General features: G+C 37.5%; 2 protein-coding genes across 3 annotated transcripts in view; one reads left to right on the top strand and one right to left on the bottom strand.

Moving 5' to 3' along the window:
- Window positions 1-22750, top strand: part of phf21b (PHD finger protein 21B) — a 106332-nt gene that overhangs the window by 75859 nt on the left and 7723 nt on the right. For both annotated transcript variants that reach the window (XM_052030789.1, XM_052030790.1), the window contains 6 exons: window positions 1202-1278; window positions 3476-3530; window positions 10488-10510; window positions 17559-17714; window positions 20367-20442; window positions 22607-22710. In XM_052030789.1, coding sequence (XP_051886749.1) covers window positions 1202-1278; window positions 3476-3530; window positions 10488-10510; window positions 17559-17714; window positions 20367-20442; window positions 22607-22710 — 491 coding nt within the window. The remainder of the gene's footprint in view (window positions 1-1201; window positions 1279-3475; window positions 3531-10487; window positions 10511-17558; window positions 17715-20366; window positions 20443-22606; window positions 22711-22750) is intronic.
- LOC127578619 (rho GTPase-activating protein 8-like) overlaps window positions 15349-22750 on the bottom strand; it is a 98538-nt gene continuing 91136 nt past the window's right edge. Inside the window, exon 14 of the mRNA XM_052030794.1 lies at window positions 15349-17174. The gene's annotated coding sequence lies outside the window, so the exon portion shown is untranslated. The remainder of the gene's footprint in view (window positions 17175-22750) is intronic.

The raw sequence follows: 22750 nt of genomic DNA, 5'->3' as shown, positions 1-22750 counted from the left end.
CCAAAAAAGATGTACTAAATTTTACAGTTCTTTGGTTAGTTCTCCACTAGAATGTAATGCACTATTAGAGAAGCTTACATTGTTCTCCTTAAGGCAGAGGCAGTAAAGTTGTAATAGAGATATTCAGGATTGTGACAAGTTTTGTAAGATCCAGTAGGATGAAATTGTTTCTTCTGACAAGTGAATTGGTACTAAATTTTAACTAATTGGTAAAAGAGTAAGAGGAGAAATTATTTCACTAAGATGTTACGAGATTAAGAGTTGTTAGGAGTTGTCTTAAGATGTTAAGAGTCTCTTCAGAGATCAGATTTCAGAGGAGCTTTCAAAAGGCAATGAATCATGTCTTTGGAAAATATTAATATGCAGGGTTATTTAGAAAAGGGCAGGGGGGAGGTGGGGGGTGTGAGATCAACTGTTGAACTCTTTTAAAGAGCTGGCACCAGCATAACCGGCTGGATAGGTCACGCTTGAGCTGTCGGGTCTGTCATTTTATAATCCAACAGACTGCAAATCACAATGGCCTTAAATCTGGAACTAGTTTGGGGCATCTTTATAACAGGATGATAATTCCCCTCATCTCTGGATACTTGCTAGTGTAAAGTCAAATGTTTACATCTCTAAATGATTTTTTCACTGGCTTTTGAAGAAAATTTGCTGAGATGGATCTATTAACTTTTTATTTGTCCCTTGGGAGCCTGCATTGTTCAACTTGAAAATTATCTGCAAACTGCATACTCTTAATTTATAATTTCACCCACACGTCTTGCTTATTGTGCTTTTCTTGGAACTCTTTATGGCTGTGTAGGTATACGTCAAATTTAATTGGGGCTATTCATTATTTTCTTGCATTATTCCCAGTTAGAAATGTGATTTTCTTTTTCTCTCTGTCCAAATTATTTCTGCTGTCCTGCTTACTAATTTTTTTATATAAGAACCATAAATAAAACCAATTATGCTTTCTTTTGGAGATCCAGCCTGTCCACATTACATGCTTTTTAAAATGAAGCAAATCTTCCACTTGTGTATATTATAGTTATTGTGAATTGATTGCTGATAACATTAAAATATTTTGCATGCTACTGTAGCTAACCATAATAAGAACTGCCCAAAAAGAGTGAATATAGCATTTAGAGTAACTTTTATTTAGTTTCAGTTTAAAGCCAAAAACTTGGTAATAATGGAAATGCTCTCATGGTTACAGAAATCCAAAGCAGACGCCAGGAAAGAAAGAGAAGAAGCACAGCCAATCCGACGTACAGCGGATTGTTTGAACCAGAGGTAAATGTTATCTGTGTATTTGGATAACATGATACTTCTCTGAATCAGTTGAGTGCTATTGGCTAAACATGGGCCCAGCGCCCCTTTGTAAAGATGTATTCGGAAGTTAATTCTTCTTTGCGATCCTAATGCTTACACTGAATAATATGTACATTTACCACAGATCGCAAGTTATTTTTGTTTTCTGTAGGTTACTACCATGATTACTATTTTACCTGTTAAGTTGTATCAGTAGTTGATTTTAAAGAAGTAACTGTTTTAACAGTGGTTTGAACAAACTTTTAAGTTAAGCTATCCTGTGATTGTTTTGTTTTGGTAGTTTAAACTTGCTGCTTTATTTTGTATTTGGGTTTTAACATTGAGATCCAGCATCAGTTATGTAAAATCTTGGTATATAACCAATCATTAAGGAAAGTATTCCCAGAAAAAGCACCGACTGAATTTGTATTGAAGTTACACCTGAGAGTCCTCTTAAATTATAGAGATTTAATTCAGGTAAATTGGCTATTCACAATGGCATCAGAATAGCAACTTCTTTCCTAAAAATCTCAGAACTACTGCTTCGTGCTCCAATCTTAACCTTGCAGTTCTTTGAGCAGTTGTTCTATTGGGGACAGAATAGTTATATTTGTTAATTTTGAATGATAAACCCAATGATTAGTGCATTAAGTTTGATTGCGATTGACCCTATATATTATATCAGTAAACTGTAGTCTACAGAGTACAGCAAAGCGGGAACAATCAACAGGTAGCATCTGTTGTTCTCTCCAGACAGACCTGTTGAGCATTTTCAGCATCCTTGTGTATAATGAAACTTTTTGTTTGTCATTCAATTCGTTACATCAGGAAAGCAAACATTTCCAGTAGACATAAAAGAGCTTAGTGCTGAATAATCATTTTTCAGTATTCCTTTACAAGCCATTTTGACCCCTCATCCACTTCGTTAACATCACAGAATGAAGTCTTTAGCTCAGTGTGTTCTTGGCTAGATATCCAATATTAATGTCAACACCTTGCACGCTTGTAGCCTATCAGTCTTGAAATATTTCCAACTATTCCTTTTTTAAAAAAAAAATCTTTCTTGCTACTCGCTTCTGTAAAATATTGCATACCATGATAATCTCAAAGAAATTTCTCCTGACGTCTCAACACTCTGAGAAATAAAACGTAATATTATACAAGGTTGGATGGTATTTTCGGTTAGACAAAGGCCTTTCACCTCTGACCTGAATTAAAGTAGGATGAAACATTGAAAAAAGGGAAGACAAATGGAAGGTCAAGGACGTTTAAATGTAAAGGATTAAGGTATGAGACTTGTTTTAGGATAAATTAAGTCCTTTGAGATAACTGAAATGCAGATTGTTTTTTTGGTATGCTGTAATAATGTTTAGATATTTCTCAAAAAATCTACCCCTTTTGACCAAGTAGGTAACTAATTTTTCTTTCAAGTTATGGATAACTCTAACTCAGAATGGGAAAACTGAAGCCATTATCATTTGTCCCTACCAGTGTCGTCTTATTCATTGAGACCGTTCTCTAAAAGTAGGATGTACAGCTGCTGCAGTTATGCCACCTGGATTTTTGTTTTCAGCCTTTTAAGTCCTCTACATTTTTTTTAGAAAAAGTCTTTTTCAGAAGTCACCTTAAAGTTTTGTACCTCATCTAACCTCTTGGAATTGGAAGCTGTAAAATACTTTACATTGAAAAGGTTATGTTACATAGAAAATGTATGACCGGATTAGCCTCTAATACACTGTATGTATTATGATAAAAGTATTTGATTACATGTGGCAGATGAGCAAAAGTGCCTGATTCAGTTGGTAGCATTCTTGCTCTTTGCCCCACACCAGACGCTTTCACACATAATAGATTGACATTGTAGTCCATTACTGTGAGATTGCACTTGTAAAATGAGTCATTCAGTAAAGATCTGATCACGTCAAGGTTCAGAGGAGTGAGGATATTGTCCAAGTGACTTACAAAAATTGTTCCCATTTGGACCACTTTAAAACTGATCTAGTGAAAAGAGGAGCCTCCTGGATCTGAATGGTTATCATTTTGCCAACTTAAAGGCACTTTAAAATATTTGTCACAATGTAGCATGCAAATGCAAAAGTTTTTATTCATTACCAAAGCTAGTGTTTATTTTAAAAACATCTTGTCTTAATGGTCTCTTTTTGGTTAATATTTCCCCCAGCGTAAACGAATTGCAACAAGCTACCTAAATGGCTCTTTGTATATTTCAACAAGAGGTATGTATTTCTAAGTTCATCCAATCCTTCCATTTAATAGTTTCATGTAATAATGCAGATGAATAGTATAATGGGAAGAGTGTGAATATAAGGTGCAGGGAATTGAACAGTGATTTTATTTTTAGGCAAGCATTTAATAAAAACTTACTACTTGCATTTTAAGATATTAAGTCATGTCAAAACATACTTGTATATCTGGCACTGTAATTACTACTACTGCCACACAGGTCCAAGGACCCAGATTCAGTCCTCGTATTGAGAGCAGTCTGTGCGGAGTTTGCACATTCTCTCTCTAACCATGTGGGTCTCCTCTGGATACTCTGGATTCCTCCCACATCACAAAGGAATATCCTTAGGTTAATTGACAACTACGAATTGCCCTTATTTTAGGTTAATGGTGACGGGAGCCAAATAAGGAGTTGATGAGCAGGAGTGGAAGTGAATAAGTTGCAGGGGTACAGGGAAAAAAGATGAAGAGAATGGTACTAATGGAATTACTCCCCTAGGAGTCGCTGTGGACCTGAAGAGCTACTATGTTATTAACATGCTACTATTACAAGTATAGAGTGTTGAGAGAAGTATATAATATTCTAATCACTACAGTTGTGAGGCTAGCTTTGTTGATCTGTCTTAATCTACATTAATAGGCTGGCATGGTATTATGCCTTCACAGGTTGAGAATCTGCAGGTATGTATTCCTTATATGATATGCAGGTCTTAATATGATTGCTATTTTCCCTCAGCTAACACTAGGTTTAGTTGGGTCTGGATTTTGATGAAATTTTTTCTTATGACATAAGAAATAGTACAGGAGCCATTTGGTCCCATTATTCTGCTCCACTGTACAAAAATAACAGGTTTGATTCTGTACCTTTAGTCTACTCTTCTGACCAAACCACTTGTGTCCTGAATGAAGTCAATATCAATCTTGAACGTCCTTAACGACTGAGCATCCACAGCCTTCCATGATAGAGAGCTCCAAAAATTTATAGTTTTTTGAGTAAAAGAAACTTCTCCTTGTCTCGGTTCTGAATGAACACCCTTACTAGAGTGGCAACACAGTGGTATACAGACAGCAAGGAATTGCCCTTGAAATCTTATGCATCAGGTCATGACATCAGATCCACCCTCCTCCAGATTACCAAACGACTGTGGACTAAAAAGAATCAATGCTCCTTCATATTGCACATCGCTTTGAAGAAGTAAGGGCACAGAATGTTCTTTAAGTGGGGAAGTCCAGTATTCATTACCAAGAGTGGCTTTGTAGCAGCAATATTGATTAAGCTGGCTGAATCCTGAAGGACACAGCTGCCAAATTGGGTCTGCAGCAAGTAGTAGATAAACCAACATGAGGGATAAACCTACCTAATCTCATCCTGCCAGTTTACCTGTGTGGGATGCATCTGTCCATAACAGCATTGGCATCTGTTTTTGGCAAACTATCTAGTTCAAAAATGTTAAACTCTTTAGTAGTTCCCCTTTCACTCTTGTTTAACCTATCCAATGTTTCGTACTCATCCATTTTAACTAACGTAGCATTTGTAGCAATAACATTCCTTGATAAATAACAAGTATAACTGTCATTGAAAAACAAAAAAAACCTTAATTTTGAAAACCTAAAATAAGAACACAATGCTGGAGATGGTAAGCAAGTCAGGCACCATCTGTAGAGGGAGAAGCTGTTAATATTTCAGGTCAATGACCTTTCATCAGATAACATTTCAGATGCTGCCTGAAATGCTGAATATCTCCAGCACTTTTAATTTTGAAAAAGCTTCATTTTTAAATGTAGAGTACTAGGTCAAAATACAAGAGATTAGAATATCCATGCTAATGTAGAATATAATGTAGCATAAAGCAAGATCATTCAATCCAGTTAATCTATGCCAATCTTTATGCTCTGTAAGCATCTTCATAACTCTTTTTGTCTAACCCTGATGGCATATTTTTCTGTCTCTTTCCTTTTGTTTGCCTAACTTTCCCTTTTAAAGCTCCTATGCTGTTCATGTCACTAAAACACCTATTTGCTATTTCAGTCACCTCTTCAAAATAAATTCAGTTAGGTTACTTGGGTTTGTCTTGCATTGGCAACTTGCCTTCCTTGAAGGACGTCAGCAAAGTATAGTAGTTGGATTTTAAAATTGGCAGGTTCTGTGATTATTTTCTGGTGCTTGTCTGTCATGATGACCTGATTTTTCTCATGCATTTTCAAAATATGGTTTATTTGAAATAGTGCCATTAAATCCAGCACTCGACAACAAAATAGTTCCCCTAACTTTTACTTCCCATCCAAGATATTTTCGGTGGAGCAAATGGCCTGTTCCATGCAGCATATTTCCTCTTCTTTGGTTTAAGGTATCCCATGTAATTTCTATCTCGTAAGTGAGCAACAGGAAAGTAAACTGACTTGTTTCTATTGCTGGCCGGTAATTCCGATGCTTTGTAGTGGGAAATGCATGGGAAAGTGATGCTGACATGAAATAACATTTGATTGCTAAACAGCAGAAAGAAAGCACATGTTGGGCGCCTCATCCCTTTAATAATAGGTTTAAAGCTTCAGACCCGAATGAAAGTTAATATGAAACCTTTACCATAAATGTACGCAAATTCTGCAACATATGCTGCGTAGCCAGAAGGTTTCCAGCTTTCACCATCTTTCATCTATTTTTGAGTCTGGGGTCGTTCACTATGTGAGTAACTGTTATTTATAGTTGTTAGTACCTTTTGACAACATCTTCCTGGTTAGATTAGTTGCTTAAGAAAAAGAAAGAAGATAAGTACATAAGAAATTTAAACAGGAGTCTGCTACTTGACTCCTTGTGCCTGTTCCACCATTCACTAAGATCATTGCTGATATTTTACCTCTGCACCATTTCCCTCCAGTAATTTCATATTCCCCTGATTCCCTTAATAGCCATAAATCTATTAATCTGTGTCTTGAATATGGTGAGTGACTGAAGTTCCACAGCCTTCCAAAGATCCTCTACCCTCTGGGTGATAAGATTTCCTCTCATTTCAGTCCCAAATAGCCAGCCCCATATTTTAGGGCTGTAACTCCTGATTCTAGATACTCTAGCCAGGGGAAATGGGGTAGATGATAAGGGCATCTACCCCATCAAAACCCCCCCTCAAAAATTGTTAAACCAATAAGGTTACAGCTCATTCTTCTAAACATAGGCACAGAATACTTGATCACTCCAAAGAGATCAGTCTCCCCGTACTCAGGATGAATATGGAGACTTTGTTGCACTCCCTCTACAGAAGTATATGGGAGACCAGACCTGCACACAGTATTCCAGGTATAGTCTTGCCAGGGCCCTTTTGCATTAGGGTTTGTTTGTCTTCCTAATTGCTTGATCTACCTGCATTTATCTTTTTGTGATTTGTATTCTAGGTCCCACCTTTCTCTCACCATTTAAAACAAAATAACTTGTTTTTAATAAAGTGAATGACATCCCATATTATGTTTCTTTTTTACATGTCACAGTCAGCCCAAGGGGTCCATGTTGGCTCCTTGCGGAGAAATCCCATCGGCTCCATTTCCCCTCCTATTTCCCTGAATCCCTGCAACTTATACTCTCTGTCATATCATGCCATGTCCTTGCCCATTAATTTAGCCTGTATCTATTCCTCTGAAGCTTCTCACAGTCACTCAACTTTGTATCCTCAGTAAACGAATATAATATGCTTGGTCCCCTCATTCACATCATGAACAGCTGGGGCCACACTTCCACACCTTGAAGCACCGCACTCATCACAGCCTTCCAATCCATAATAATGCATTTATTCCTACTGTTTTCTGTCTGTTGTCTAATTTCAGTCCATGACGGTATCTTATCCCTAGTCTTGTGCTCTTACTATATTTAATAATCTCTTCGGCAGCAGCTTTTGAAGACCTTTAGAAAGTCCAGGTACACATCTACTAGTGACAAACTCAAAAAAAAATCCAACATTTACAAATTATGATTTTTTTCATAAATCCACACCTTCTCTGCTCCTTCCTATTAATTACCAAGTGCCCTGTTGTATATTAATGGATTCTAGCATTTTCCTAACCACTGATGTCAGGTTTGCAAGTCTATGGTTCTTGAATACCTTCCATTCTTTGGTAACTAGAACTTTGAATTTTGGAAGATGACAACTGGTGTTTCCACTTTCTCCATATCCACCACCTTCAAAAACTTGGTATATAGATCATCAGATCTTTGGGATTGAGCTGGTTTCAGTCCCACTAATTTCTCCAATACTTATTTTTAAATTTGTCCTAACTTATTATAGCTCCTCATTTTAGACCCATTGTTCACAATTTTGGGAAGCTTTGTGTGTCTTCTGTGATGGACTCTAAATATTTGTATAATTTCTTTATCCTTTGCATATTTCTCAGTATAATTTCTCCTGTATCAATCTGTAAGGGCCTACATTAAATTTTCCTGTTTTTTTTTGTTTTTGTTTTTTACATACTCCTTCTGTTTTCCCTTTCCCTATCAATGTCTTAGTTTTCCTTTGCTGAATTTGGAAATCTTCCTAATCCCCAGGCTTGCTGATCATTTTGGTGGTAAGGGAAAGAAAGGGAATGGAGAAAAGGAAAGCTAGGATATCATTCAATTTCATCACTGTAGTTTTAAATATTACTGAATAATTCATCCTAACAGGTATTTCAATTTTGTTCCAATGCAAAACAAGCCATTTGGATGCATTTGTATTTTCTATATACTGTAACTTGGGCAGAGAAAATGCTTTGCAGATTGACCTGTGTTACATAATTTTGTATCTGTTCTTATATTATTTGGTGCAGATTTTAAGAGAATTTGCCTATTTTTAATTTTACCCATGTGTGAAGGTCTCTTTATTAAATTTTAGTTGTGGGTCACTTTTGTTTTTTTCCCACTTGCCCATTGATTCCACAGTTCAGTGGCACCTCTCAATCAATGTCCTGGCTTAATCCATTCATTTGAATTTTGGATGGTATCTTTTATCAGAGTATCACAGGCTACAGCGTGGAAGGAGGCCATTCGGTCCATCAAGCACCATCTCTATCCAGGAGCAATCCAACTCTTCCTACTTCCTGGCCATTTTTTCAAAGCCCTGGAAATGTTTTTCCTTTTGGGTGCTCAACCAGATTTCTTTTGAATATGATTGAATCTCCTTCCCTATCTGATTTTTCAAATAATGAATTCCAGAGCCTACCCACTAGCTGCATATAAAGTGTAGTATGTAAGGAATCGGCATGATGTGGCTGATAGTCCTTCCAGTTTTGGCTTGCTACACATTCCATCCAAAGTGTTCATGACAACAAGAGAATGTTCAGAATGTATATGGCTAATTGCTACCACATATGTTTTTCTGCTCTATTTGTCTGGCATTTCAATACAATTTTTTTAAAAAAAAGGCAAAGAAGTAACTGAGAAATTGTTAGGTAACCAACATGTGATGCACTTAATGATAATCAAAGCAGTTTTATTAAGGAAAAATATATCCAGTTTTTGACTTGTATATTTCTATGTTCAATTTTTCACCTACTTTGTGAAGCTAAATATTTAGATCAGTGAGTTAGGGAATTTTAATTGTTTGAAACTGGTGCATCCGTAGATGAAGCACCAGCTACTTTTTTCTAGCAAATAAGTAAGTTTTATCTCCTCCTCTTCCATTTATCCCAGCCTATGAAGGTATTAATCTATGGGGCTCCTGTAGTGTGATGTGATTTGATTGTTCAAGGTGGCTCCAACCACTAATGGTAGAAAACAATGTCAATTGAGTTATTTTAAAACGAGTTTTTAAGACTAGGAAGTATTGATGTTCAAAGGTAACTGGGGTGTCCTTGAACACTAGTCACTGAAAGCCAACTTGCAGGTACAGCAGGCAGTTAGGTAGGCAAGTGGGGTGTTGGCCTTCATTGCTGGAGGATTTGAGTACAAGAATACTTATTACAATTCTATAAGAACTATAAGACCACATCTGGAATATTGTTTAAAATTTACAAAGAATGGATATATTTGTGATAGAGGGACTGCAGCAAAGATTCACCAGAAGAAACTTGTGCTCATTTCAGTCCTTAATGGATTACTCCTTATTTTGGAAATGTGATCGAGCCAGGGAAGCATCATTACCGTATCTGCCTCGTCATAATGAGAATCTCAGGTTCGTGCAATGGGGGTGGAGGTTGTGTCATAAAAGGAGAGATTGAGTACACTAGATCTTTATTTTCCAGAGTGTAGAAGAACAAGAGATGACCTTATTGAAATGTACAAAATTAGAGACAGAGTTATACAGCATGGAAACAGGCCCTTCAGCCCAACTGGTCCATGCTGATCAAGATGCCCCACCCAAGCTAGTCCTGTTTGCCAGTCCACAGCCTTCTAAACCTTTCCAATCCATGTATCTGTCCAACTGTCTTTTAAAAGTTGTTATTGTACCTGTCTCAACTACTTCCCCTGGCTGCTGATTCCACATAGATACCACCCTTTGTATAGATAAAAAAAAGATGTTGCCCCTCAAATTCCTCTTAAATCTTTCGCCTCTCACCTTAAACCTATGCCCTCTAATTCTTAGAGCATTCAACCAGGAGAAAATGGGGGTGATGTTTTCCTGACTTGGGAGTCCAGAACTGGGAGTCACATTCTCAAAATAAGGAGTAGATCATTTAGGACTGAAATAATAAGAAATTTCTTCAGTCAGTAATGAATCTTTGGAATTCTCATTGATTGGATTTATAACTGAAATTGATTATTTTTTAGCTAGGTGAATCAAGGGATATGGGGAAAGGACAAGAAATGGTGCTGAGGTACCTTGTTAAATAGCAGAGAAGGCTCAAAAGAGGCCCAATTGTCAAGTCATGCTCTCATTTCTTATGTTCTTCTGTTACTTAGTCTAATCTCTAAATCTGTGCTACTGATCTGGTTTATATTCTGTAAACCAGCTCTTTCTAACGTGTTTTCACCTTTTTCCTTGACACGCAAGCCAATGAGGAACTTTGTTGGAAGGTATGTCGTCTCCATTCTGTGGTGTTTTTATCTGTGTAAATCTCTTGATGTTCAAAGCAAAGAGATTTTTATTATGCCCAATATGAGAAGTACAGTACCAATCCTGTCAATTTATCTAAGGATGACTGCGTTTTATTTTTTTTAAAAAGTTGTTGCTTGTAAGATGTTACCCATATTAGTGATGCGATCCATTTGGGGCAATGTCCAAGTGAGATTGCAGCTACCTGAATGGAGCAGTAAATTATTAGAGAATCATATCTTTTCTGAAGAGCATATTTTGAAATGTGGATGTGAAGATGTAAAACTTGAAATGGTTGCTATAATTGACAGTATTGAGCTCCAGCGTTATTTAATTTTATAATTTGAAGAAGAAGCTGTGCCTTTTTGTAGCTTTTTTAATCTAGGAATTATCAAAGAGGAATTCAGTTGTACAGCCCAGAAACAGGCCCCTCAGCACACTGCATCCATTCTGATCTTTTTGCCCATCTACACTAATCTCGTTTGGCCAAATTAGATTCTTCTATGCTGTGCCCATTCAAGTGTCTGAGTGTTACTTAAATGTAGTGATTGTATCCTATTCCTCCTCCACCTCTGGCAGTGAGTTCCAGATATCAACCACTCGTGTGTGTGTGTGTGTGTGTGTGTGTGTGTATACACATTTTAAAAAAAAACTTTCCCTCAAATCCCTTTTAAAACTGCTTTGTCTCACCTCAAACCTATATCTGGTCACCTCTCAGCCTCCTTCGCTCCAGGGAAATCAAGTGCAGCTTATCCAATCTCTTCCCATAATTAATGTCTACCATTCCAGGCAACGTCCTGGCGAATGTCTTCAGCACTGTCTCCAGTGCAGCTACATCCTACCAAAAGTGTGGTGAACCGGAACTGCACACGATACTCCAAGTACAGTCTAACCTGTCTTTTGTAAAGTTGCAGTGTACCGTCCCAACTCTTATATTCTATGCCCCGACTTATGAAAGCAAGCATGCTATATGCCTTCTTCGCCACCCTATGCACCCGTGTTGCCACTTTCAGAAAACAATGGACTTGAACCCCAAGGTCCCTCTGTCCACTAACATTCCTTAGTGCCCTACCATTCGCTGTACCTGTCCTATTCCAAAATGCATCACCTTGCACTCGTAGGGATTAAATTCCATCTGACAACTCTCCACCCAACTTGTCATCTGATCTATATCCTGCTGTATTCTTAGACAACCTTCCTTGCTATCTCTCAGACTGTCTACATTCACAACTGAGTAATTAAAATATATCATAAACAACAAGGGTCCCAGCACCGAGCCCCGTGGTACACCACTGTCATAGACATCTAATCAGAAAAGCATCTTTCAACCACTACTCTCTGCCTCCTACCACCAAGCCAATTTTGGATCTAATTAGCTGGCTCACTGTTGATCCTGTATGCCTGAATCTTCTGGATCAGCCTACCATGCAGGACCTTTTCAAATTTCTTATTAGACAACTGCCTTTCGTCAACCTTCTTAATTACATCCTCAAAAAAAAACTTGATCAAATTAGTGAGGCAGGATTCCCCTTGCACCATGCTGTTCCTCATCAGCTCCTGTCTTTCCAAATGTACGTAAATCCTAATCCTTAGGGAAATTATTGGAGAAAATCCTATCACTCCTGTAAGGCTCACTGGACTGTAGTTACCTGGCTTATCCTTGTTGACCTCCTTCAATAAAGGAACAGCATTAGCTGTCCTCTAGTCTTCTGGCACCTCACTTGTGGCTAACAATGCTACATATATCTCCCTCAGGGCCCCAGTTATCTCCTCCCATACTTCCCATAGTTACCTGGGATAGATCTTGCTGGGGATTTATCAACCTTATGCATACCATGACATCTAATACCGCAACCTTCTAAATTCTTACCTGCTCCAGATTATCCACGTAGCCTGTTGTGAACACACTATCTTCCACATCCTTATCTTTGGTGAATACAAATGAGAAGCATCTGCATTGCTGTGATTGAGAAGTGTCTGTGTCTATGTTGTGTTTGAACATGAATATGTTGAGTACTAAAGAAGGCTTTTTTCCCTCCCTAAACTTTAATTTGTCCAAACTATTTAACAAATGGCTGTTTTAACATAATTGAAACTGGTTATTCATTAGAATATTTTCAGTCATTTGTATTGTGCCTTTCAAACATTTATAATTGTGGGGAATCGTATGTCCTAATTCTGATACTGGGAAATGTACATTTAGACATTAGGTAATTTTGTCATGGGTTTAATATTAACCTAATGCAGTTTAATTTGACCTGCAACTGAAATTATTAAAATATAACCAGTTACTACTTTATGATCACTGATTCTGGTTAGTTGCTTATTTGGTTAAGACTTAATGGCTGGAAAATTCAGTGGAGGCATATAAATGGATTTTCTTGTTATAGTTGCATCAAAATAATACCATAGAAGTGGGTACTGTTCCATTGATATTCCAGTCCTATAAAATAGGCCTATATATCATGCAGCGCCAGGTTTTGATTTCCAGCTTATTTTTTAATAGAAAAAAATGGAAATGCACAGTAGGCCATGCAGCAGTTTGTCAGAGCTGTAAAATATTATTGACATTTCAAAAACATGCAAAGATGGGCAGTAAAGGAAAAAAACAAAAGGGTTGGTCTTTCATAGTATTGAAGGTAGGTGTGATTGAATCATGAAAAGGGTGATGATACAAAACATACCCAGCTACATATGTTTTTGGGAATCAGAACATGAAAGGGAAGAAGACTTAAATGATGTAGTGTCTTTCATGGCTTCAGGTTGTACTGAAGAATTTTACAACCAGAAGTACTTTCTGAAGTTTAGTCACTGTCATAATGTACAAAACCTAATAGCTAATTTACCTGTAACAAACTTCCAGCGCATTGATGTGATTCTGACCGTATCTGTTTTTGTTGATTAAGGATTAAATATTGGTCTAATCTGGCTGCTGAGAGTAACTACCTTTCTATTCAAAATGGTGTCATGGGACCTTTTATGTCCATTTATGAAAGCAGACAGGGTTTCAATTTAGCATCTCATGAGAAAGATGGCATTCTGATACTGCAGTGAAGTATCAGCCTAGAATTTTGTGCTGTAGCCTCGTGGCTGAGAGTAGTTCTAAATGGCCATAGAAGAACCTTTATTACCATCCACTGTTCTTTTTAAAAAAAAGAGAGTAGTCGTTATGAACTAAAATAATTAAATTCTGCTGAGGCTGGAGGGTGGTAAAGTGTCTAACCTTGAACCTCTGTCCTCCAGTTTTAGACTCTTCTACCCCTTGGAAAAAGACTATCTACCCTATCTATGCCCCTCACAATGTTATAAATCTCTGCAGGTCACCTCTTGGCCTTCTGCACTCCATTGAGAACAATCCTAGCCTATCCAATCTTTCCTTGTAACTAAAGCACTCCATTCTAGGCAACACCCTGGTGAATCTCATGCATTTTTTTCTAGCACTACATATCCTTTCTATTAGTGTGGTGACCAAAACTGCACATAGTATTCCAAGTGTGGCCTAACCAATGCCTTCTACAGCTGCAGTGTGATGTCCCAACTTATTTAATTGATCACCCTGTTTATGAAGGCAAGCACACTAAGCACCTTCACTATCCTATCCATGTGTGTTGCCATTTTCAGGGAGCTGTGAGCTTGCAAGATCTCTCTGTTCATCAATGCTTCTTAGGATGTCATTTTGTCATGCCACTGGAAACCTTGTAGTTTTGGTATGGAGCAGAAGAGTTGAAGGTAGAAGTAGGGCTATGCTTGATGTCTTTATCAATCATGGTGAAGAGCAATCTTGTTTGAAGGAAAATAAATAGCAATCCCAGTCATGGAAGGTGGCATTGCCACAATGTATGTGGTTGGGTTGGAGAATCTGGGAGAATAGAATGGAGAACTGGTAGAGAGTTGGGTGGAAGAAAGTGTGATCACATTTGTGAGAGTCCAGTAGCTAAAAGTAATCTAGGTGGACAGTCCATCTCAGGTGAAGATGAACCATGTGAAGGCAAGGCATGTGATGACTTGGAAGTAAATGTGATAAGTTTCCAATTTGGTGCAAGTGCAGGGAGTGGCATGAATACAATCATTAATTCACCAGTAAACAATGGTGAGACAGGGTTAATCTAGAATAAAAATTGTCCTTTACCACCACCTTTTCACTATGGACTCCCATTTCCTGATGCATCCTCCACCAGGATGCTTGTGCACCCTTTGAATGGAGGGCTCATCCACTCCAGAGGGCAGTGGCTGCTCAGTTGTTGAATGTATTCTGAGATGAATAGTTATTTTGAATCATTGGGAATCCAAAGGATTTTGTTGTTGATTGGGCATGAAAATATGATGAAAGATCACCTGTGAACTTGGCTGATTGTAGTTCAGGCATTAAAGGCCATATGGTGCTTCTGCCTTTTTCTTGTGTTCTTTTGTAATCAGCACTCCTCTCTATTCCTTCATGTAAAGACGTTATGAGAACCTATATTGGTCCTGATTGTGTCGACTGTTGCAAGAAAAGAGGAAAAGCTTCTCTGAGCCAACTTTGCTCCCTTTATTTCTATCTCTGTATTAGCTTAAAACCTATTATTCCTGTAACATTTTCCTGTTCTGATGAAAGATTTTTGAATTGAAACCTAATTCTGTTTTTCTCTAGGAATGCTACCTCATCTGTGTATTTACAACACTTTCTGTTGGGATTTCAGATGTCCATCATTTATATTACATTTCTGTTTCAATCTGATGCTGCATTAGAAACATTACAGTTGATCCAGGCTAAGGAGGGGAGCTGGGAGTAATGTTCAAACAGGTTTCCCTCTCCTGATTGCTGTTCCTCTACTGCTCCCTTGTAGAAGGTGGTTTTGGATGAGAGGAATTGAATTCATTTCCAGTGTACTATATGGTTGCCTCCAGTCTTGAAAGTATGAATGTTTTCCTATTTGGAATCTTGTTGCTTTTGAATGAAAGGCTCGGGGAGTAGCTGCAGCTGTGATTTAGATATTTGCAGCAGCTTAAAGAGCAGGTAGCTTTCATGATAGTCACTTCTGCCTACTAATAAAATCAAAAACAAACTGCAGACATTGGAAATCTGAGGTGTGGCATTACGTGTCAACTTTTTCTTTTTGATTTGACTATTTCACTCCTCAGAGTGGAAGTTGAAGCATTTTGTGATCCTGCAGCATTACCAAAGCGCTAATGATCAAAGCAGAAGCCCACAATATATGACAATTATTAAACATTACTGCACTAAAGAAACTTTAAAAATAAGTTCTAAAATTAAAAATCCAGGCCTAAATGGATGGTCACCAAGTCTTAGTGGAATGCATCTCAAGTTGTTGAATGAAGTCAGCAAAGAGAGAGATTAGTTCCAATGGTGAATCTAATATAGGTTCAAAAGGGAGAGGACAACAAGCTAGATAACGGTAAACAAGGTGATGTAGTGTCACATCTGGACAGACTTTCAGAATCCATAATTTGAGTTTAATTTAGTGAGTATTTATAAATAATTGAAGTAAACCAGCATGGTTCAAGACAAGTTCGGCTTGATTAAATGTAACTTCGTTAGAAGTGTTCAAGTTGTCTGCAAAGGGGATAAAAAGGTAATGTATATAGATATTTTAAAGAAGTTTGATTAAGATATCACATGAGTCAGTGACTAAAATTTAGGCTTATAGTATGAGATAATGCAGCAATTTGTTTTACTTGCTGCAAAGTGTCAGGTTACAAATACATACTGTAAAATGATGTGGTTCCTAAGTTGTCATTACAAGAACAGGAATAATTAGTCCAAAGTACTGGTTAAGACTTTAGTCATACTGTTGTGCACAGTTTTAGACATTTTCTTTATCAAAGAGGCTTTTAAGTTAAAGGATATGTACAGAATAGAATCAGGGATAATGCTTCTAGACATGAGGGAGTTGACGTTTCAGAATTATTTTAGCAGGATTGGAGAGGACAGTTGGGGTTCTAATTTGGGTTGCCCTTGATTGGACTGCTTACCTGGGTTGGTGTCAACAGGTCACCATTTCAAAATCTCACTAAGTTAGGGGAAATTCAATTTGTCAGGGTAGTAACTGAAGTGAAAACCATTGCCTTTTAAAGAAAAAAAAATAGAACATGTGAAATTGAGAAAGATACAATTTTGGGGAGAGGGCAGGGCAGCCAAATTAGTTTGGGATTATTTCAGCAGAGAGTTGGCATTGACGGGAGATGAATGGCCTCCTTTATTCCACGGTTCTATTGTCTTGTTCTATAATAGCCAACATTATAAAGTGACATCCAACAGAAGATGTGACATGAGCAAAAATGGGCAGGAATGCATTATAACTCTGATCCCTATCCAGTGTTCTTCAGCTGTGCACCTTGGTAAAGAATGAGGGTCTTTCTTTAAATTCATTTGATGTATGTGGATGTCTGGCAAGACCAGCATTTTTCATCCAAACTTGAGAACGTAGTAATACTAGCTGCAATTTGAACAGCAGCAGTCCATCTGATGAAGATACTCCACTGTACTGCTGGGTAGGAAACCTCAGGACTTGGATGCAGTGATGATGAAGTGCCACAAATATATTTCTAAGTCAGAATGGTGTATGGCTTGGAAGGGAAGTTGCAGGTGGTGCCATTCTCTTGCACTTGTTCTCCACATTCTTAGAGATGGTAATAGTCATAGGTCTGTGTTCAGCGGAAAAAGAAAAAGGGAAGATTATTTAATTGGTTGCAGTTTTTGTTTATACTGCAGTTGAAGTGCAGAGTTCAATTTCAGTTCAATGTAAGTTCAACCAATTGTATTAATTAACCAGAAAACAATTCTTAAATTGACACTCTAGGTTATGTCACTTTAAATACACTAGATATGTACTCTATGTTGAAATTAAGGGCAGGTGAAGTAGGATTGCAAGGGCATGAGTTGTTTGACAATATGTTAATGTGTTGTGAAGGGATTTAAATTTTACGTGCATCTTTCCTCGAAGTATTTAACATTTCTTTGGCCCATGCCACTTGTGATATTTGTTAAAACTTAAACTAATCTGGATTTGCCTTTGCTTTATATTATAGGATGACATTCATGAAGATTACTGTACAGTGTGCAAACGTAGTGGTCAACTACTTTTATGTGACACTTGTTCTCGCGTTTATCATCTGGAATGCTTGGAACCTCCCCTTAAGACAATTCCCAAGGGGGTATGGGTCTGCCCCAGATGCCAAGAAAAGGTACAGGTCCCATCTTTTCTAATTCAGCAGATTTGTTTGCACCATTAAAAGTGTAATATTTTGTAAAGAAAATAAAGCCATTATGCTGAGCTGATCATAAAATAATCTCAGGTATGCAAACTTAGATGGTATGGGAATTAATTTATGTTGAGTTAGCTGATCTTAGCTGAAATATCATTATCAGTCTTAGACCTATTTTAGTGAGGACTGACCAGATTGACTTCCCAGATTTAGGAATATCATCTCAGCAATCTTTTCCATTTAGGTAACTTTATAATCCTTTCCAAAACATTTTTCAAACATCCAAAATTATGTTATTCCTCATCCTATCCTGTTCTGTCCTTGCTGCCAATCCTGAAGTACCTTAAATTTAAAATTCTTAATGTCATTGACTTTGTAGTTCAATTAGTTCATCCTTCTGTTAACTCCTTTTCTTCATTTATGCTTAAAACCATGATCTTTGACTTAGGTTCTTATTTGGTTGTGCTCCTTTGACACAATTTATTTTGATATACCTCTGGACCTTCTGTGCATTTAAAACACCTTAGCAAGTTGTGCTTAAAAAAAACATTTAAACCTACATATCACCCCCCAATGCTCCTTTTAACTTGGATCCTATTTCAAATCTTCTGCTGATTTACTCCACACTGGCAGCTATCCTTCATTGCAAACCTGCAAAATGTGTCTGTAGTATTGTTTACCAGTCATCAGTACAAAAGATTTTTTTTATTTCCCAGTTGACCGTATCAACTAGTTCAGAACTATACACCCATTAGCAGTCCTAGAAACCACCTGAACCAATTTTGAGCAATATAGAGCCATGTATTTCTATAAAATCAAAAATGAGAGTATCCACTTAATGACAATTTAGATTCCATTTATAAGAAAATCTTGATCTATGATAATCGAAAGGAGGCCAGATTAACGTGGGAGATACCAGGTTTGTATCTAGCAGTACAGCTGAATATTGGAGACTTCAACCATTTGCTTATTTATTTATTTATCCATCCATCCATCCATCCATCCATCCATCCAAGTTTTTCTTAAATTTAGAACAAAAACAGAAAATGATGATAACACAACAGGCCAGTTAGCATTTATAGAGAGCAGAACAAGCTGGTGCTTTCAGTGTGATCCTCCATCAGAGGCGGAAAAATTAAAAAGCAATGAAACAGATTTATGAGTGCTTGGTGGAAAAATAACACGTTAAAGGCATAGTTGGATATTTCCACCAGTTGATGGGAAGAAGTGTGTAACACATTGAGAAATAATGTGTGAAAAGATGAGCAATGGGAACTAAAAGGTGAGTAAACAAGTGAAGCTGAGATGGTTCTTTACTCATTTTTTGATATATGGGTGTTGCTGGCCAAGGTCTTGAATAGCTGCTGTACCTCTAGGGAAGGTACTCCCATGGTGCCGATGGAGAAAAGATTCCAGGATTTGGATGCAGAGATGATGAAGAAACTGAAAGATATTTCCAAGTCAGGATGCTGTGTGACTTGGAGAAGAACATTCAGATAATGGTGTTCCCATAAACCAGAAGCCTTTTGTCCCCCTTGGTGGCAGAGGTTACAGGTTTAGGAGGTACTGTTAGAGTAGCCTAGGCGAGTAACTACAGCGCATTTTGTAGGTGGTACACTCTGCAGGCACTGCACTAACGGTGGAAGAAATGAATGTTTATGGTTGTTAATGGAGTTCTAATCAAGTGGGCTGCATTGACCTAGATGGTGTGAAGCTGCTTCAAAGTTGTTGTTATTGGAGCTGCACTTATCCAGGCAAGTGGACTCTCCAGTGTGGAAAGTTAAGTAGAAAAAGTTCAGATGAATTATTACCTTGTTGAAAAAAGTGTTTTGGCTTCTGGATAATGATAAAGCAGGAGGAGAAAGAGGAGGTTAATGGATAGATGTCACATCTGCTCTACTGCTTCATACATTATAGGCCATGCGTCAAACACTTCTGGAGAGAGAAATTTACATGAGTTGCATTTTCTGCTCTCAGTTCCAACTATCAAAGTGTAAAATGAAATGTAGAGAAATCACTCAACAAGCTGTCACATCTGACCTGACACAAAACCTCAATATGGCTAAAATAGCTGGATTTCTTCTGAAGTACAACCTGTCATCTATATTTAAACCTTAAGGTGCCAGTGAAGGACCTCCCTTTTGAAATCTTGTTTAAAAATGGTTAAGGCATTGTGGGGGAAACCATTGCAAGAAATCCATGTACTGAATTAATCAAGAAAAACTTTTCAAGTCTGATGTTGATTTCTGCTCTGGCTAACACTTCCCACGGAGCTTATACAATGGGAATTGAAAGAATCAAGGCCTCATAACAATGGTTCATTATGTGAATCTCCTCAAAGATTCTTCTTATGTCCTGACTACCATGTTTCTCTCTCATTGAACATCATTGAAATTAAATAGCTAAGTTCTTTGACTCCACCACAAGAATCAATACTTACTGTAATGTTTTTGACAGATTTAAAAAATGCACTATAAAAGTCATTTTCTTTTATTTAAACGTGTATAACTATTACAGTTTAGGGCCAACTGAATAAATTTTTTAATTCAATCAGTAATCCCAGAGCCACTATTTAAGAGAGATTAGTGAATATTTTTTCTCTGGTAAATGTCTTTTTTTTTGCCTGTACAGGTATTAAAGAAAGAAGATAATGTATCATGGCCTGGGACTCTGGCTATTGTCCATTCCTATCTTGCACATAAAGCAGGTATGAAAATGTAGTGTATGTTGGATGGTGACTGTAGCAAGTAGCACAGGACAATTGCAGGTTCAAATTCAGGATCTTACTGATATTTACACTGTCCTTCCAGGGAGTGTGTGTAGATTTCAGTTTGTAACTGAAGCTTAAAACTCAAAACATTGGTAACTCTTATAGTTACCCCATTTCTATTTAAATTTTTGCAAGCATTTCTTTAACGTACCAATCCTGAACAATAGCTTTACAACAGTAAGAATTTCTGTTCATGTAGAACTTTTAGCATAGCAAAACACAAGGCACTATGTAGAATCTGACATAGGGTGATATTAGGCCAAATGATCAAAGACTTGGTTAAAGAGGTAGATCTTAGGGGGCATTTTAGAGAAGGAGAGAGAGTTAGAAAGACAGAATCAGGGAGTGAATTACAGAATTTTGTGTCTTGGCAGCTGAAGGCACAGCTGCCAGTCATGAAATAATTATGTTCATGAATGTGCAAAAGGTCGTAATTACAGGAACGCAAATGCCTCTGAGAATGAAAGGTTGGAGGATATGACTGAGATTAGAGAGATTTGAAAGATTGCTTGAGAGTTTTAATATCTCAGCATTGCTTAACCAGGTGTTACTGTAGGTTGGCAAGGAGAAGGGTGAAATGTAAATAGGACAAGGTGTGAGTTAGGATGTGGTCAGAAGAGTTTCAGCTGGCCTGAAGTTTACGATGGATATTAAAAGAAGGCTAAGGCTGGACAGGAGAAACTTGGAACAGTCAATTGTGATGATGACAAAGACAGTGAGGTTTTCAGTGGCAGATAAACTGAGGCAGGATTAAAGTTGGGCACTATTACAGAGGAACTAGGTGGTCTTAGTAATACTGTTAGGTGATATGAATTTCATCTTGGAATCAATTTGACATCAAGGGTGGATGGAAACAGTCAGATTCAGAGAGGGGTGAAGTTGCGGCTAAATGGAATTTGTGGAAGGGACAAAATTTTAATCAAAGTTTCTGTTCACCCAGTACTGGATGTCGCACTTTAACAATTTAGAGACATTGGAAGGGTCAGAGATATGGTGCTAAATTGCGGTATATGTGGAATCTAGTGCTGTCATTCCTCTGCAGAATGTTGAAAACATGTAAAGTGTTGTTTCTCACGCTTCGGAAAGGACAGTTTTGGTAGCATACGAAAACCTGTGAGGAATCTTTTCCCATTAGAAGATTTCACATCTAAGTAATCTGGCTGTATTATGAATGAGGACATCACAGTAATCAGAGGAACCCTGGGTGAAACGGCAAGGGTGAAGCGAAACGAGGAGAGAAACGACACAAACTTGCAGAAGCATTTTGATAGAAGAAATTGACCAGTGGTTGGATTTTCATCCATTGTGTATCTTTTACTGTTTCCTTTTATCATTACTTCCAGAAAAACTGATCAATCTAGGCTGTGTCTAGCTTCATAATCTCATTTATTGTCATTTTATATTGGGAAATATCTATGAATGCTGATATTTCATTTCAGTTCCTTCTTGGAGTAATAAGTCCACTGTCTCATGATGCTGTCTTGCAGAAAAGTAAGATCTGTTAAACAGAAGGCAAATCAGCTTGAATATCTGTAGATATGGAATATGAATTTGGGTGGAAGCTGCCTAGAGTAGGTTCTGAACTTGTGGGTATAAAGGAGTTTAATTAATATATACACCTGAAATCAGGACAGTGTGGGCTTAATTAACCTCTGCTGTTTTAATACAAGTTGGCTTCTTCCCACAGTTAAGTCTGGATAAATCCCTCAGGTTAGGGCCTCAATAATGTAATCGCTATTCACTTTTAATCAAACATTTGCAAACATTAATAGAAATATGTGGAATAACAATATAATGCTTATAATTTTTGTTATTGCTTTTTAATGTAAATGAGATGCTCTTGGTTATTCAGAATCTCTGAATTTTGACATACTGATTAAAGATAAAGTAATTCAGCTGAGAAATCAAAATTGTTAAGAACAAAACCACTTTGTAAGACTTTCATTTGATTGTTCTGTAGATTTCTGTGTGCCACTCCAGAGAGAACAGCAGTAAAGTAAATGCTTGTAATTGCATGTGCCTGCTGTGAAATACACACAGGTGTTAAAATGATTAGGTTTAGAAACCAATATTATTTTATAAGTAATTGTTATTTCAACAGTGAAGGAAGAAGAGAAAAGGAAACTGTTAAAGCGAGGTACCGAGTTAAAGAGTGAACATGAACAGCTGGAGGAGAAGGACAGATTGCTCAGTAATGCTGTCACGGTGAGATTGTATACCTCTGACAGTCTTAGTTACTGGTTGG

Source organism: Pristis pectinata, chromosome 15 (assembly GCF_009764475.1).
Source record: "Pristis pectinata isolate sPriPec2 chromosome 15, sPriPec2.1.pri, whole genome shotgun sequence".
Taxonomy (NCBI): domain Eukaryota; kingdom Metazoa; phylum Chordata; class Chondrichthyes; order Rhinopristiformes; family Pristidae; genus Pristis; species Pristis pectinata.
This window is presented reverse-complemented; position numbering and strand designations above follow the sequence as displayed.